General features: G+C 52.1%; 6 protein-coding genes across 6 annotated transcripts; 4 read left to right on the top strand and 2 right to left on the bottom strand.

Annotated features, from left to right (window-relative positions):
* The first annotated feature begins 620 nt into the window (after nt 1–620).
* On the top strand, nt 621–5,290 carry CC84DRAFT_1162462 (uncharacterized protein). Its single transcript, XM_018177999.1, has 2 exons — nt 621–2,109; nt 2,159–5,290. Exons 1-2 carry the CDS (start codon nt 647–649, stop codon nt 5,097–5,099), a joined length of 4,404 nt encoding a protein of 1,467 aa, XP_018038886.1. The 5' UTR covers nt 621–646; the 3' UTR covers nt 5,100–5,290.
* An 822-nt stretch (nt 5,291–6,112) lies between these two features.
* Nucleotides 6,113–7,318, top strand: CC84DRAFT_1141313 (uncharacterized protein; the record flags this gene model as incomplete). Its single annotated transcript, XM_018176321.1, has 1 exon — nt 6,113–7,318. Exon 1 carries the CDS (start codon nt 6,119–6,121, stop codon nt 7,316–7,318), a length of 1,200 nt encoding a protein of 399 aa, XP_018038885.1. The 5' UTR covers nt 6,113–6,118.
* A 50-nt stretch (nt 7,319–7,368) lies between these two features.
* On the bottom strand, nt 7,369–8,640 carry CC84DRAFT_1085956 (uncharacterized protein; the record flags this gene model as incomplete). Its single annotated transcript, XM_018174132.1, has 1 exon — nt 7,369–8,640. The coding sequence occupies one exon, from the start codon at nt 8,638–8,640 to the stop codon at nt 7,369–7,371; it is 1,272 nt and encodes a 423-aa protein (XP_018038884.1).
* Nucleotides 8,641–8,966: 326 nt separating this feature from the next.
* CC84DRAFT_580881 (uncharacterized protein) lies at nt 8,967–10,433 on the bottom strand. The gene is made up of 2 exons (XM_018186756.1): nt 9,715–10,433; nt 8,967–9,533 (listed from the first exon to the last, which is right to left on the bottom strand). The coding sequence occupies exons 1-2, from the start codon at nt 10,242–10,244 to the stop codon at nt 9,080–9,082; spliced, it is 984 nt and encodes a 327-aa protein (XP_018038883.1). The 5' UTR covers nt 10,245–10,433; the 3' UTR covers nt 8,967–9,079.
* CC84DRAFT_1141308 (DNA mismatch repair protein MutL) lies at nt 10,312–12,792 on the top strand (the record flags this gene model as incomplete). The annotated part of the gene is made up of 3 exons (XM_018176320.1): nt 10,312–10,769; nt 10,817–11,083; nt 11,137–12,792. The coding sequence occupies exons 1-3, from the start codon at nt 10,494–10,496 to the stop codon at nt 12,790–12,792; spliced, it is 2,199 nt and encodes a 732-aa protein (XP_018038882.1). The 5' UTR covers nt 10,312–10,493.
* A 165-nt stretch (nt 12,793–12,957) lies between these two features.
* CC84DRAFT_1194680 (cytosolic Fe-S cluster assembly factor NBP35) lies at nt 12,958–14,198 on the top strand. The gene is made up of 2 exons (XM_018181360.1): nt 12,958–13,092; nt 13,152–14,198. Exons 1-2 carry the CDS (start codon nt 13,008–13,010, stop codon nt 14,087–14,089), a joined length of 1,023 nt encoding a protein of 340 aa, XP_018038881.1. The 5' UTR covers nt 12,958–13,007; the 3' UTR covers nt 14,090–14,198.
* The last annotated feature ends 2,649 nt before the right edge of the window (nt 14,199–16,847 follow it).

Here is a 16,847-nt window from a genome sequence, read left to right as displayed (position 1 = left end):
ACAAGAGCCATCGCGGCCCCATATTCCTACCGCTCCACCGCACCCTTCTTCACAGCATATGACTCCCAATCAACGGCAACATGTTTCTACCGCTCCGCCTCATCGGCCGTTACAGCAAATGACCCCCAGTCAACAGTCGACTCACCGGCCATCACAGCAGATAACTCCCAGCGTGCAGGCGACTCATTTCGAGAAGAATAATGCACTGGCTTATCCTTCCGACACAACTGTTCCTTCGAGCACCAGCTCGCAGCCTCGCTCCGGTCCTGCTGTAGTCATAAACCCTTCTAGTGCACCCAAGCATGAGTTTCGCTTGATCGAGAATGTACCGTCGTCTCCTGACGAGACTCAACACGCAAACCTCGATTACCTGTCCACTTTACAACCGGCCGAAAGGGAACTCGCAGAACAGAAAATACAAAGGCTGCGCCGGCTTGTTGTGAAGTATCGTGAAGCCAAAGATGAACTAGAGTCAGACTACTTCGAAACGGTCTCAACTGTGGACTCAGACATGATGGTAATGACGAACGATGCCCTTAAAACATTATACGATAGGATCATGTCGGTATACGCGACAAAGTGCTTTTCGTCCGTACCCGTGGAGATCATCATCCAGATCCACTCCCTTTGCGACCCCCTGATTGTCATGGCAGATCAGTCTTCATTGTTCAGCGAGGGTGAGCTGGACTCTTGGACTCGCGACCTAGCGACCGTAGAGTCCGCGCTTAAGGCCGCCAAGCTTGCTCTTACGGTCATGCTGGAAGGACCCTCAGATCGTCGGACGACCTCCGAAGATCTTCTCACGGCGATCGTACGGGCCATGAAACGAGTGCTGGAATCCTGCATTTTTAATGTGCTTGCAGCATCGCGCAAGGACGCTGATACAAGCCTCTTTGCGTATGCGACCGATCACCGACCGGAAATATCGACAGTGCTTCGACTATGCACGAGCTTGGAAGATCTCTTGGCCCAGACCATTCGCAAAGTCACTTTGCCTGACAGTGCCCTGTATGATGTAGAGTTCCTTGCACTAGCTTTGCTCGTTCACCCGAACAGCGATTCCGAGAAAGACTCCGTACTGGGGATCCAGCAGTTCGAGAGGCTGCGTCGAGCGGCCATGGATGTGGTAACCACCATTTTTGCCTTTCGCCCTGACCATCAAAAACAGATTCTCGATGAAATATTGAACAGCTTGGAGAAGTTGCCAGACAAAGGCTCCAATACCAGACAGTTCAAATCGGTGCAGGTGGAGCCCATCATGACGGTCTCCGCAATCTTCATGCAGTTTGTCCAAGTCGCTGCAACACACACGCAAGACCAACGCACAAAGGTGACTTCGGATCCAGGGGAGGATGATTCTTCAGCCGAAGACGAATCTGATAGCGACTCTGATGAAAACCGCCGGCACGCACGGAAAAAGAAGAGCAGCAAGATCAATGCATCAGCTGAAGCCACTACTGATCGCTTGATGAATAACGCAAAGCTTGTTGCTCAGACAATTGCCACGACGATAACAGAAAGGGCAAAGAACGTGACCAAATCTGGCGATAAACCATTTCGCAATCTACTCGACATGTTCGTCGATGACTTCTGCAAAGTCTTGGGCTCACCAGAGTGGCCGGCAGCAGATCTGCTCCTGGTCCCACTCTTCCATCTGATGTGCAAATACCGTAATGATAGTTCGAATCGGAACATGGCCCTGTCCATACTGGGAACCATGGGTGGTGGCATTTTGGATTTTAAGAAACGTACTCGACAGTTGAGACGAGACATTGATGTCTCGCAGTCTGATCTCTCCGCAAAGCTGTATCGGCTCACCGAAGAGATTCTGGAAGACGACGCCCCTACTATTAAACGAAGTGACGTCATTGCACTAAAGGACCCGTATCGGATGGTTCTTGAATCTCTCCCTGATTATCTCAAGGTGACGGATGATCTAGAGGATCTACACCTGCTGTCGGTGCGTGGGTGCTACGTCTCCTGCTGGCTGGATTTCATATCACAAGTTATTTCTCAGGACAAGGAGGCGGCCGAGGACCCAGACATTATCGAACTACAGAAGAAGGTGCGATCAATGGCGCTCGAGCCCAAATGGACCTCTCAGGAATAGTAAGTGTTCGAGTCTGTTGAAGAGAACTTACACTAACACTCCACTTAGCAAATATCAAACCGTTTCTGAGTCACAAAGTCGTCTGGCGGCAGGTGCTACTACTGTGAAGAATCGTTTCTGTCGATACTTCCCCACGATCGTTTCCGTCATGTTTGAACAGGTTAGAGTTGGTGGAGCCCAGCAAAAAACAAGTGCGATAAGGAACATTGACTCTTTCCTGACCAAAGATCCGCATGCGATCTCTGACGGACACGTCAACGCGTTGGTGCGCAATTTGGGCGATAATTCCCCATCCGTCCGAGCCACGGTTCTGTCACTCATATCGAAATGTTGGAAGTCGAATCCTGCAATTGGTCGACTTTGCCTGCCAAGCGTCCTGCAAATGACTAGAGACACCCATAACGAACCAAAGAAGAGGGCAATCAACCTCTTAAAGTCGTTCTACACAAAATCCGAGTCTCTGGAGGCAAAAGTACAGATCGTAACTGCCTTACTGCCTGCCTCGCAGGATCACGAGAGCACAGTCGCCGACATGGCACGGCAAGCGCTCGAGGAAGTTTGGTTAAAAGTACTCGATATAAAAGTCCACGGTGACGAGAACCTTCGAAAACTACAACGGATGGAGCGCGTTTCCTTGATCGTCCAGACCGTGCAGAGGGCGCAAAGGCTGGGATCAACTGACTCCATGCAAGCATTCGAAAAATTCTTCTACAAAGCTCTTGCGAAGGGTGCACCCAACGCCACTGTCAACTTCCAGATCTGCAAGAACTTAGTTGCAGATCTTGTAGAGGGCGTGATCAGTCCGGATTCTATGGCTGAAGACTACGCCCAGAACAGCGTGCTGCAGACACTGAGTATATTCGCCAGAGTTAACCCCGGCATGTTCACACTTGATCAGATTCAAAGGCTCAAGCTGTACATTATCGATCCGAAAACTGCGGAGGACATTGAGATACTAAGCTCGACTGTTACTGTCTTTCGCTTCGTCATTCCCCACTTGTCCAATATACCGACCCAGTTCGCCGATGATGTATGGCGTTTACTCGGTGTGGCGATATCGAAGCTAGCACAAGCGGCAGCCAGTGGCACTATTTTGGGCAAGAACACTCTGCTCGGAGTTGGCCATTGCATGTGGATCATTAGAGGCGTGGCTACTAACGGACTCGCGAAATTGCTAGCCATCGTTGGCTCCAGTCTTGTCCAACTCTTGCAGGCTGTCGCAATGGCCAGCGACCCTCCTACGCAAGAAGCACAAAAGAAACGGATAATGTCATGGCTGACAATCATCGGCACCTTTGGTAAAGTCTGTGACTGGACTGAGTATGTCACCCAGTTTCACAATTCTGTCGCAAACTCGGCGAGGAAGATTGTCGCCAGCAAGCCTGCAGCCGAGAAACAGCTGAAGACTTTGCTTAATCCGTCAGGCATGGCGCCGTCTCTCATACTCTTAGAGACCGTGCGCGCTTTCACCAAACAGTCGTGGGTGCTTGACATACGCGAGAGTGCTATGTGCGCTGTCTGTGAAGTGTGTCAAGGGTGTCCTGACCTGTTCCGGCGCGCAGATGTCGATACGACCTTCAAGGTTGTGTTCAAGAACGATATTAATTCTTTGAAGCAGATCGTGCTCACTCAATTTCACGAGTATTTCGTAAAAAAGGAGCAACAGTCGCAGAAAGAAGGGCCCATCGAGCAAGACAGTGCGGCTCCTGACGACGCGAAAAACGGGATCAGTCGAATGGGCACCACTTTCGAAGCCTCCCCGGACCAAGTCAACGTCAGTTATTTAGCCCGTAGTTTCTTGCAGGCTATCGTCGACATTGCGCTCCAGAACGATAACGAGCTTGCTCTCGTGGCCACGAAGACCATTGTTAGCGTCAGCAGGCAAGGTCTGGTGCACCCTAAAGAGGTTGGGCCGGTCTTGATTGCTATAGGATCCTCGCCAAACCCACAACTATCCGAAGTGGTCGCCTCCGAACACAACGCGATTCATGCGAAACACGAATCTAATTTCCACAATGAGTATATGGATGCTATCAAGATGGCCTTCGAGTACCAGCGAGATGTATTCCATGATCCACATGGGATGACCAAGCCACCGGACTGCAAGCCGAAAATAGCTCACGTGTTCAACATCATGAAGGATGGTAGTCGAAAGACGGTCAAGACTTTCATCAGTAATCTTCTGGGGAAGGTGGATTTCAAGCTCTCGGAGCTCGTTGAACCAACGGCGAGTCTCAACGAGTTGCTATATACTCGATTTTGCCTGGAGAATCTCGCCTTGTTCGATGTGGCAAAGATGGAGGACGTATCTCTTATTATCACTGCCCTTGAAAGCATCGTGCTGAAGAACACTGGTCCCTCGGTAGGCGTTGCGATCGAAACCGAGATGCCGAAACAAGCGCCAGCACCACAACAACTGCCTCTGGACGCAGCAGGTAGCTTTCTTGCGCCTGACACCGCCATGCAGGATGCCATGCGAGACGACCATGTCTCTGTCTCCGATGATCGTCTTATGCAAATTACACGCGCCTGCATGATGCTCCAAATGATGTGGGAAACCCGCTGCTTTATTCGCAAAGCGTACAACATCAAGGTGCCTCGCATATCGAAGACGGCTCTCCAGAACACTGCTTCGCGGAACAATCTTATCAAAGGCGCAGACTTGTGGGAGAAGTTTGCACACATTTTCAATGCCGTGGAAACCCGCCGGAGCATGATTGATCATTGCTACGAGTTTGCAGAACTTCTGGAAGTGGACAAGGACTTCGCAATTGATGAGGATGAGGGTGAAGATGAGGAAGGAGAGGGATACACGACCCCACAGGAAGATGAGGATCAGGGTGTGTTGGTGCCAACGAGTGGCCGCGGACGGAAGAGGAAGTCTTCAGCGAGCCTCACGAACACGCCGAAGAAGGCGAGGGGCAAACTAGCAGGCAGCAAGAACAAGAAAAGAAGCTCGAAGACGCCTGAGTGGGATGATGGGGATTAGGAGCCCTGATCCTGGAGTATCAAGGTGGAGGAGAATGTTCATCTGTGGACCTTCGTAACGTACATATAAGCGGGCAATGCGTCACTTCGGGAGTCACTATTGGGGGGGATATGGTCGCATTTTTATGGAGGCGTCAAAGGACTTCTGGGACTATGGAAGATACCCTAGCATATCGGCGTTACCACCTTCCCAGCTTCATGCTGCTGTGCGCTTCCGCAGCGAACACTGGCATGAATCGTATCACACAACGGACTGTATGTCTATAACATATTCTATCAAATTTTCAATGCTCGTAAATGACATGTTACCTGAAGCCGCACGCACGCAAGAGCAGGGCCACGATAGATTCAGCTCCAGCGTTTACCGTTCTCCCTCGTTTCGACGCATCGAAACATGGTAGAAGCTTCATTCGCTGGCCTGTATGTAGGGCTGGAACGCCCGAAATCGATACCTAACCCGTCTAAATTCGGATGCAGTCAGATCGCGTTTGGCCACTCAGGCACGCATTTCGCCTCGCCAACCTTGCATGAGGCTGATCGGTCGTCGCTAGCTCAACGCCACTTCTACTTCCCGAGCTGAATATGCAACGAGCGTACACCAGCGGTATGCTGTGGCTGGGCAGGTAGTCTATCACTGCGTGCGACTACTGCAAGGCTGGGAATGCCGGTGTATGCGGATGTGGTGGCGCTGCTGAAAGGAGCGGTTACACCGAGTCTTCACGAAGCTTTTTTAGTATACTCGAATAGTGCGAGTGATGGATCGGGATCTGGGATACGGTGGATGGTGTGGGTATGTATCGCAGATGCTGGGATGGGTGCGCAGCTGGTGGGTTGGGCTGGCTGGAGGAAGCGACGGTCTTGCTGCGTCTGCAAATACCGCTTCTCGCGGCTCTTTGCCCTGGGAAACGATATATAATCATCGACTGCTTCGCCATGCCGATCTCTCCCAATTCGATCATCTCACGTTCTATTCAATTTCATTGTTCGCCACGAGATCTACCCAGCATGGCGTGTCCCTACATGATCACCATCCCCGATCCTCTCCTGGCAACAGTGCGTCTCCTCCTCCCCCTTCCCCAACTCCCACGCATATCTACTAACTCACCTCAGGCCAAGCATCTCCGCACCGTGCCTCACCATATCTACACTCTCTACCTCTTCACCGCCGCCGACTTCCCCACCTTCGCCGTCCCAACCACCCTCTTCGCCCTCTTTGCTTCCCTCTCAGGCCCGCACCTGACCACGAACCCCCAGCCAGCCCTCCTACCCACGCTTACCCGCGTACCTCTAGCGCTCGCAGTAACATGGGCCAACCTCCTCCTCTTCAACATCTCGAACCAGCGCTCTCCCACTGCCGTCGAAGAGGATAGAGTGAACAAGCCCGCCCGGCCCCTGCCTGCAGGGCGCCTGAGCTGCAATTCGGCGCGTAGATTGCTGCTCTATCTCGCCCCGGCGGTCATGCTTCTCTCATGGGCGATGGGCGTCTGGGAAGAGTGTCTTCTTCAGCTCGCCTTCACGTGGGTGTACAACGACCTGGGCGGATGCGACGAGCACTGGCTCCTCCGCAACGCGCTGATCGCGCTGGGGTACGGATTTTACTCCTCTGCCGCGCTGCGGGTTATGGCGGGTCCCGAGCACACAGTCACACCCCAGGGACTGCGCTGGATCGGCGTGGTGACGGCGATCATGTTCGCAACCCAGCACATTTGCGACATCAAAGACGCGGCGGGGGATGCACTGCGCGGGAGACAGAGCGCGCCGATCGTGCTGGGGGATACGGTCGTGAGGTGGAGCGTGGCGGTTCCTATACTCCTGTCCTCGAACTTCTGCGCATGGTACTTCGCGTCGGGGTTGCCGGCGTACGTCGCGACGCTGGGTTTGGGCTTGCTGGTGGCTTTCCGCATACTGGCCTACCGTGACCTCAAGAGTGATAAGAAAACTTGGAAGCTCTGGGCGCTCTGGACGGTGGGGCTCTTTGCGCTGCCGCTAGTTACAAATCCTGCTGTTTTTGAACGGACGTGGGTGGACCTGCGGGTGGCGCTGTGGGAGGTGAAGTGTTTGCTGTGCGAGGGTGAGAGGTGCGAGATGCTGGATTTGGCGGCTGTGTCGGGAATTGCCATGGTGTTTGAGGGACGGAGGATGTATGCGCAGGGGTTGGGGGCTGCGGGGAATGGGAGTGTGCCGGAAATTGTTGTTGAGAGCGTGGTCAGGTCGACGTAATTATGAGTATTTTCTGAGAAGACAGTTACATCTATGTACTGCAAATAAGATTAGTCTGCAACCCAATATTCGGTGACATGTTTCTTGCTCTTCCAGCGCTGGAACCAACAGCAAACGGGGAAGAATGCGGTGTTGGCTGCGCCCCATGCAATCAAAATACCGAAGTCCAGCCCAATGCGCGGATGCAGGTTGAACAATATCTGTCGACTGCCTTCCACAACAGAGTGCAGAGGCCAAGCATAACCCCATCGATAGAACGAAGGCGCTATCTCGATGTCATAAAACGCCGTCGACACGTTCGTGATGACCCAGAAGATGAGCCAACAACCCATCCAGGGCGCACCAACGATCATCGCGACATTCTCGCACGCAAGTCCCAACGCGATCATACCGAAGAAGTTGAGCATCCAGTACACAGGGAACGTCCCGTTTCCATAAGCCGGTGGATTTCCGTACGCTATGTCAGTGACCTGGGTCTCGGACTGTACCGGGTTGGCGCGCGTGAAATTGATCTGGAACGCTATGGAGACGAACGAGTAGGCGAGCGATAGGAAGACGTACGCGCTTATCGTAGCGCACCATCGCCAGATGATTAGCTGGTAGAACTTCAGCGGTGGGTGTCCCTTGGGGTTGAGGTACTGCATGTGAATGGGCAGGTAGAAGGAGAAGCTAAAGAAGGATATGATGATTAGGTAGATGAGTCCGATCGACACCGCCGGGATACCGGTGTATGGGTAGAAAGGCCTGAGATTGAACTCGGAGAATCCAATCGCGGGATTTATGGCTTGTGGGACGGCTTGTATGTTCCGCAGAGTTTCAGTATCGGATGCATTTTGTAGAGCAGTTTGCGCCCATTGCGTGCCGACCATGCTTTGGGCCTGCGTCATGTAGGCGCTGATGATTGGCAGTATGAAATCGTACCAATTGGTATCGTCCCGTGAGTCCTGATATACCAGTTGGCATGCGCCCAGCGGATCGTAGGAAGTGTTGCCCGTTGAGATAGCGGAGTAGAGCAGGGAGGTCGCGTTCGGATTGATGATGATTGCAGCCCACGCATCGAAGTTGTAGATTGCTTGTCTCACTTGGATCGGGTCGTTGTTGAACTCTGAAGGAGATCGGACACTGAAACCCAGGGTAGGTTCGCCTGAAGTGAGCATCTGCTGGGTCATCTGTGTTATGGTGGGTCCAACGAGCGGCGGATTGGTGTTGTAAGGAGATAGGCCATCGAAATCGACAACATAGACGATTAGATGGTTCAGTCGGTGTTGCACTTGGAAGAAGACGCCCCAGTAGATGGATAGTACGGCCAAGATAAATGCCATCAGGAAGACCGTAGTAATTATCCATTTTCCGAATGCACGGTTTCGGACATGCTTCAGGGAAGAATCCCAAAATCCGACTGGTGTAGGCGGCTCGGAATGAGGTTTGCCTTGTTCAGCGTCGCGTGCTGGCTCTTCGCGATTCGTTTGTCCATGGCTAGCAGTGTTTGAAGCGTTTTTGCTCCCGACGACCCTTTGCTTCAATCGGCGTAACATCGCATCTGGTATAGCCAAGACAAGCACAACAAGAAAAATGGGTACATTGAATGCTTGCACGTCTTGGCCAAATATATGGGGTTTGAGAGAACGCTTCGCGACGGTAGTGACCGATGACGTAAGATACTCGTAGAAAAAGTCGTGACGTCCACTCTCGAATCACGGACCATCCGGCAATACCGCTTTGAACCTTTTTTAGTGATGTTTGGGTTTCCGTTCGCTGAAATTACCAGCTACTGATCACTTCTTTCACGATGGCGACCCTGGTAGCCCAGTCATCGCGCAATGAGGCGTATGCGCTGGCCGAGTAACTCACACTTTTACGCGTATCTGCGTCCTTTGTGTCTTCCATTCGCGTATGATGCACCCTCCAAGCTCTCTCTATACTTTCTAACATCTTTTGGAGTTCCCGTTTCATCGTGCGCCTCCTTACGTTCCTTAGCCAGGCGTTTTGGACGTTCGGTTGGGCGATGGTCCACAAATATGAGCTGAACCATTTATGAAAAGACCTCAGAACAGAGAACGTGTCTGCTTCCGAGCCAAATTCAGTGTTTATTCCGAATCTGTAATTCCAATGTAGCTTTTTCGGGATAGAGTGGTTGCCACACCATTGAGTCCAGTGCGCGAGCAGGCAGAAATTGATGAATTGATTGTACGAATTTCCTTTGGGGATCAAGTACCTGCCACCAAGACAAGTTAATAACAAATTATCAGTTTTAAAGAGAGAAACAGAGGTTATGGGGGTTATGTTCCCCCGACATTTGCTTCAAATCGCATCAGGTCAAAGCCTTAGTATTGCATGGCTATCTTGCTCAGAACATCCCCCCCCCAAAGTACCAAGAGTCAGAAGAAATACCTTACCTGTTGCCAAAGGTATCGCACAACTCAAACCTTTTCTTTGTAATCGGCGGGAAAATGTGTCCGCTTAGATCCATAATCAAGTTCTTGTTTCTTGACATATAGTTAACGTGTTCTTTCGGTATGGTAGTGACCCACTGCTCGAAAGGCCGGAAGTCAAAATTTGTTAGCTTGTATGTGATACGCGTCGACCCATATAGCAAGGTTGCGACTTCGAGGCGCACCAAGCCGCAAACGTGAAGTAAGGCGGGTTTGAACCTTTCTTTCATTCCACACATGTATTTGCCGGAGGCTGGCGCTAAGAACAAGTCTCGGGGCAGGACACATTCGTAAATCTGAAGACGCAATTCCCGAGGGAGGCGCGAGAAAAGGCAAGGCTGAGTCGGATCGCGAGGAGACATGAGAAGAAGCCTCGGTGGTCTTTTCAAATGAGGTCGAGCGGGATACCGGACGCTAGAGCGCTCTGGAGTAACCCGGGTTTGCCAGGCCGCTGTCGGCCTCGTATAACGAGGTGTAGTTGGCGCTGCACTCATAGTCGATCGAGTTCAATAATTATTGCGAACCAGATGTGAGAATACGACAGAAGTTGTCAGCGAATGTCGGTAGTTTGGCGGTGTTCAATGTGTTACTCCCCTTTCGGGTGATGCTGGGTAACCAAGCGGCACGTGACTACGCGGGGGTCGCGTCATGGCTCCTGCCGCTTCGTCGCGTTTGCAGCATCCTCCAGATCTCGCACTGCACAACACCCAACATAGCCTGGATGTCCCAGTGGCGCTCACAAGATGGCCGAGGAGATGGATATCGTTCCTTCGTCGCCCCGTGGTATCAAACGAAAAGGTGATGAAAACCTGCCATTACCAGCACCGCGACGTATCAAGGCGCTTGCTCAAGACGTCGTGAACAAAATCGCCGCCGGTGAGATCATTGTCGCGCCCGAACATGCGCTTAAGGAATTGATCGAGAACGCCGTGGATGCAGGATCAACTTCGCTGGAGGTAGTCATCAAAGAGGGCGGACTGAAGCTGTTGCAGATTACAGACAATGGTCACGGCATCGATGTAAGTTTTTTCACCTCGCTGACGCGTCTTTTTCTGACGATGCGCAGAAGGAAGATCTGGCGATTCTTTGTGAGCGCTTCACTACCTCGAAACTGAAGGCGTTCGAAGATCTGAGCTCGATTGGAACGTATGGCTTTCGCGGCGAGGCATTGGCAAGTATCAGCCACATTGCGCATCTGAGTGTTACGACGAGGACTAAGGAGTCAAGTTGTGCATGGAGAGCGCAATACTCGGACGGAAAGCTGGTCAGCCCCAAACCTGGACAAAGCGCTGAACCGAAACCAATCGCTGGAAGGGGTGGTACCCAGATCACGGTAGGTTGTTGAGACTCATGTTCTTCATGAAAAGTGTTGACGACGATGAACAGGTGGAAGATCTCTTCTACAACGTTCCATCACGAAGGCGGGCATTCCGCTCAGCAAGCGAAGAGTATGCTAAGATTCTCGACATGGTTGCACGCTATGCTGTCCACTGCGCTGGGGTCTCATTCACATGCAAGAAGCATGGTTCTTCTACTGCCGACATATCTGTGCCGACAGCTGCCGGGACTCTGGATCGCATCCGACAGATCCATAAAGCTACCGTAGCCAATGAACTGGTAACACTGAATACCGAGAATGAGCGATGGGGCTTCAAATGCGAGGGCTGGATCAGTAACGCGAATCACAGCGCGAAACGGACGACTCTATTACTCTTCATAAATCATCGCTCTGTTGAGTCTTCCGTCATCAAGAAGGCTATTGAGCAAACCTACGCCACGTTTCTACCGAAAGGCGGTCGCCCGTTCGTTTACCTGAATCTCGAAATAGAGCCTGCACGAGTGGACGTGAACGTCCACCCAACCAAACGGGAAGTTCACTTCCTAAACGAAGATGAGATTATCGCCATCATTTGTGACGAGATCCGGAACAGCTTGAGCAAAGTAGACACGAGTCGCTCGTTCATGACACAGTCTTTGTTATCCAACCAGCCAAAAATACCCTTGGCTACCCCCGTGAAGCAGACGGCTGCAGGGGTATCGACTCCAACTCTCACGTCGGAGCGAAGTGATCCAAGACCACCACCGACCACGGCCATGAAGAAGCGCAACGAAAACAACCTCGTCCGCACCGATGCGTCAGCGCGCAAAATTACTTCCATGTTACAATCACATCCATCGGCAGATGGTGCAGCCAATGAAGACGAAGAGATGGACTACGAGTATACAGAAAAGGAACCCACAAGCTGTCGCCTGACCTCTGTCAAAGAACTACGCGCCCAGGTGCGCGACGCCATGCACAACGAGCTCACGGATATCATCTCCACGCACACTTTCGTCGGAATCGTAGACGAACAGAAACGCATTGCAGCCATACAAGGGGGTGTCAAGCTCTTCTTGGTCGACTACGGGATGCTCTGCAATGAGTACTTCTACCAGCTTGGACTCACCGATTTTGCAAACTACGGGGCTCTCCGCTTCAAACCGCCGCTCCTTCTACATGACTTGCTCAGGATTGCAGCGGAACAGGAGCAGCGCAACGCAGGCGATTCAGCAGACGAAGTTGATTGGGACGATGTAGTCGACAGCGTAAAGCAGCAACTCATTGATCGACGCGCACTGCTCGCAGAGTACTTCTCGCTCGAGATCACTGAGAAGGGTGAGCTTTGCTCCATTCCTTTGCTGGTGAAGGGCTACGCACCTTCCATGGCGAAGCTTCCGCAGTTTCTGCTTCGGCTGGGCCCATATGTGGACTGGGACTCAGAAAAGGAGTGCTTCCAGTCTTTTCTGCGTGAACTCGCCTCTTTCTATGTGCCCGAGAGTTTACCATTGCCACTTTCCATGCCCCAGGACGAGAGTGGCAAGGGCAAAGTCACAGAAGAGGATCCAGAAATTGTAGCAAGGAGAGAGAAGGTGCGAAAGGCGCTGGAGGACGTGATCTTTCCGGCTTGTAAGGCGAGGCTGGTGGCTACGCGGGGCTTGTTGAAGGGCGTGATGGAGGTGGCGAACTTGAAGGGACTGTATCGTGTATTTGAGCGATGCTGAAGCATATTAGTTACGTCGCAATTGGCTCAGCCATAGACTTCACTTCTATGACTTCGGTGTGGAACTAGCGCCCGAGCTCGGAGCGTGTTGACACTGGCGTGGGGTGACGCTAGCTCAGCCCTACCAGTGGCGGCGTTTGTGATTATCAAGCCATCCGTCGCCGCAACTTTCTCCAAACTACAGTTTCTTCTGCCACAACACATCGCGACCCTACCATGGCGCCCTCATTAGAAGAACCCGTCCAGATCGACCTCAATGCGCCCCTCAAAGCAGCCCCCAAACTCGTCGCACCAGAGCCAGGTACAATCTCACCCCACCATACCCCTCTAAAGCCGTGCTCCTAACAACAAACCACGCAGAACACTGCCCCGGCCCCGAATCCGAACAAGCAGGCGTTGCAGACAACTGCGCCGGCTGTCCCAACCAGAAAATCTGCGCTTCCGCCCCGAAGGGCCCCGACCCCGACATTCCGGTTATCACAGAGCGCCTTGCCTCAGTCCGCCACAAGATCCTCGTGCTATCCGGCAAAGGCGGCGTCGGAAAGTCGACCTTCAGCACCATGCTCTCGCACGCTTTCGCGTCGAACCCTAACCTCACCGTCGGCCTCATGGACACGGATATCTGCGGCCCAAGCATACCCAAGATGATGGGCGTGGAAGAGGAGACCATACATGTGAGCGCGGAGGGGTGGGAGCCGGTGTGGGTGAGCGAGAATTTGGGCGTCATGAGCGTGCAATTTATGCTGCCAGGGCGGGACGACGCGGTGATTTGGCGCGGCGCGAAGAAGAATGGGTTGATCAAGAAGTTCCTGATGGAAGTGCGGTGGGGCGAGATGGATATGCTCATCGTGGACACGCCTCCGGGCACGTCCGATGAGCATCTCTCTGTGAACTCGTTCCTCAAGAGCTCGGGAGTGGACGGTGCGGTGCTGGTGTCTACGCCGCAGGAAGTCAGTTTGCTGGATGTGCGTAAGGAGATTGACTTTTGTCGCAAGGCGAAAATTCCAATACTGGGTATTGTGGAGAATATGTCCGGGTTTGTGTGTCCGGGGTGCAAGCATGAGAGTCAGATTTTCCGCGCGAGCACCGGCGGTGCGAAGAGGTTGGCTGCTGATGAGAAGATACCGTTTTTAGGCGCGGTGCCGTTGGATCCAAGGATAGGCATGGCGTGCGATTTTGGAGAGAGCTTCTTGGATGCGTATCCTGAGTCACCGGCGTGCAAGGCTATACGGCACGTTGTCCGGAGAGTGGCCGAGGAGATAGGCATGCAGGGTGACGTCTTAGAAGGAGACGAGTAAGAACACCTACTTCAAAGGGCATTTGGGCGGCGTTTGCATTGTTTTCGAGCGATTGATAGCGTTATATTTGGTTCATAAGAATTTAGAGGTCATATGGACAGTCAAACACTCGTGGGACTCCTTGAATGTTTTCAGTTGGACTAAGAACACAACGAGATCGATCCGACGTGTGAACAAGGGGATGGAACACGATGAGTGGCAATTCAGTAAGCAACAACCTGCCAAAATTCAAGAGCTGTTTAGACTGACTAGAAGGAAATGTCTTTTCAGAGCAAGTAGGGAGTTGCAAAGACAGACCGCAAGCAACTCATCCAAATACCCTATTCGTTGTCGGGCACCCTCCAAGACCACACAGAGCCACGACTTCAATCACCTCAGCAGTACCCAGCCCCGTTGATCTCACGCCCATAAGTTGCATCCCATTCCTCAATCGCGTACCACCCCGCCTGCGGCAACCCACACGCATCATCGATTCCCGCAAAGGACCTCTTTATAAGTCCTGCATGGCACGTCTGCCCGACCCCATAGTTACACTCATATGCGACAGCAGACCCGACCACCTGCGCGGTCCATTGCTGAGCAATATCGAAGTAAACGCTCTCAGGATTGAATGAGCTGCAGTTGTAGTTCGAACGACTCGGGATGGTCCATTACGCGCATATCATCTCTATTCAAGCTGGATCGCGCGCTATCACATACTGCTGCGCCATTTTTTCAGATGGTTCAATCCAGATGTCGTGCTAAGCTGTGGATGACCGGGGGTGCAAACGGCAGCATCGCCATAACAATTATTTACGGTGTATATGACTCGGCATGTCAATACAGGCAAACACAACTCATATGGATCAGGTTCCCTAGAGGGTCATGTTGCGTACTTCATGAGCTCAATGGCCGAAGCTGCGCGCGCTAGGCCCTTTCGGAAGAGGTTTGCATCATGCATTGAAGCCTTCGTGGCACATACACGGCACATACACACACCGGTGCGGTCTAACCAATTGCAGGAATCCTCGCTAACACCTGGGCAGCATCTTCGTGTCGCAATGTCCTCAACCTGTTGCTACGATGGTATGATGAACGCACTGATCAAGCTTTTTATGTGGCCGCTGGAGTCACCCATCATTCCACGAGCAATGACCAACTCAAGCCATCGATTCAGTCTCGTCTATGAGACAGAATCATCTAAGAGAGTTTTCAAATAGCCGTGATTTCATTCCCAATCGCTGCATCGTGGACACGTCAGTATCGTGGCCTCAGCCTTGCGCCCTCGCTGACCCCGCCACAATGATGCACCTCTTGGTCGAAAGATGCGGTGAGACAGACCTATCGCGGATGATACAAACCACAGAGACTCCGTGTAACCCAGCCTAAGGTGCTCATCTCTTCACACGCATGGATCCCCTCTCTATCACCGCCAGCATAATCGCCGTACTTGGCATCTGTAGCAAGACATTGGAAGGCTTGGAGCGATGCTGGAACTTAAAACATCGGAACAAACACTTTCGAGATCTTCTAAACTCTGTAAATAGCATCATAGCGACGACTGGTTACCTTGCTGATGTTTCGGCAGATGATCGCGCTGCGCACCTTATTTACCGGTGTCGAGATTGCACTGAATGATATCCAACGAAGCAAGGTTAACATTGAGAAGATTCGGGACTGCCTAGGAAACGTCGACATACTATGCGAAAAGACTCTCGATACGCTAGGACAGCTAGACAGACTTGTCTCGAGCGTCAAACGTACAAGCAACAATTCTCCCAGAGACGGCCTTGTGATAACCAAATGGTTGATCAACAGATCCGAAATAAATCGCCTGCAGACACAGCTTATGAACTTGACGAGCTCCCTTGCAATAGCTCTACAGATTCTTCAAGGTGTACATTGCAATATCAAGATTGATCTGGTGCTTTCGCAGATAAAGGTGCCAGTCGAGGAGTCTGAACTAACTGCCACGTATCGAGACGATGCCTCGGGCTTGAATTCGCAGCTTCAGCAATCAGCAGGAGATCTAATGACGAGCACAGAAGCGCCTGTATCGAGGAATGTACCTGATGCTCAGATGCGATCCGAATCTACTTCATCAACCAAGTGGTCATGTGGCGATACTATCTCCGAGACTGCACTTCCCCAAAAGGACCCTTTATCTCAAGGACTCCCAGACCCAAATGGTACCTCTACCAGCTTTGGAACACTAAGCGGAACATTCGGCGACTGTGAACTGTTCTGCCAATGTCACTGCCACACCAGCATTCGCGCCAGAACGCCACGTTGGACCGACCATCTCATGGGTTCTTTCATTTTCCATGGTTCGATCAACCTGAGGCGCCCGCCGTGCGACCGAAAACAGTGCAGAGGGCCTAGACCACTGCGCGTCCAGGTTTCCTATGTCGTGCCATGTTGGATGTTCTTAAACAGCCTTGTCATTCATATGCAGGGCGAAATGCTGAAAGGCAAAATTTCGTGTAATCTGACCACTCCGAAGATCATTCCCAGTACCGCTGAAGTCTGGAGCATTGTGGAATTGGGGAAAATCTGTGAGCTGAGGCATTTGTTCTCAGATCGGTCGCTGTCTCCTTACGCCGTTGATCCACACGGCATTACGCTGCTGAGAGTATGTAACCTCATCTCTGATACGAATCCGAATTGAACTGTCCACAGTACGCAGCCATGAAAGGACAAAACGAGATATATTCGCTCTTACTCGCTGAGAATGCGGATCAACGCCTACGAGATAGCCTGGGGTTGTAAGTTTCGGATT

This window comes from Paraphaeosphaeria sporulosa (genome assembly GCF_001642045.1).
Source record: "Paraphaeosphaeria sporulosa strain AP3s5-JAC2a unplaced genomic scaffold CC84scaffold_3, whole genome shotgun sequence".
Classification (NCBI taxonomy): domain Eukaryota; kingdom Fungi; phylum Ascomycota; class Dothideomycetes; order Pleosporales; family Didymosphaeriaceae; genus Paraphaeosphaeria; species Paraphaeosphaeria sporulosa.
Note: the sequence above shows the minus strand (reverse complement) of the source record. Positions and strands in the feature narration are given on the sequence as shown.

Excerpts from the sequence above, each read along its gene's own strand:
- CC84DRAFT_580881 (XM_018186756.1), bottom strand. The coding sequence starts at position 10,244 with ATGAGTGCAGCGCCAACTACACCTCGTTATACGAGGCCGACAGCGGCC. Across the intron at positions 9,534-9,714 it reads TGCGATACCTTTGGCAACAG|GTACTTGATCCCCAAAGGAA; the intron begins GTAAGGTATTTC and ends TCTTGGTGGCAG.
- CC84DRAFT_1194680 (XM_018181360.1), top strand. The coding sequence starts at position 13,008 with ATGGCGCCCTCATTAGAAGAACCCGTCCAGATCGACCTCAATGCGCCC. Across the intron at positions 13,093-13,151 it reads ACTCGTCGCACCAGAGCCAG|AACACTGCCCCGGCCCCGAA; the intron begins GTACAATCTCAC and ends CAAACCACGCAG.
- CC84DRAFT_1162462 (XM_018177999.1), top strand. The coding sequence starts at position 647 with ATGGCAGATCAGTCTTCATTGTTCAGCGAGGGTGAGCTGGACTCTTGG. Across the intron at positions 2,110-2,158 it reads AAATGGACCTCTCAGGAATA|CAAATATCAAACCGTTTCTG; the intron begins GTAAGTGTTCGA and ends CACTCCACTTAG.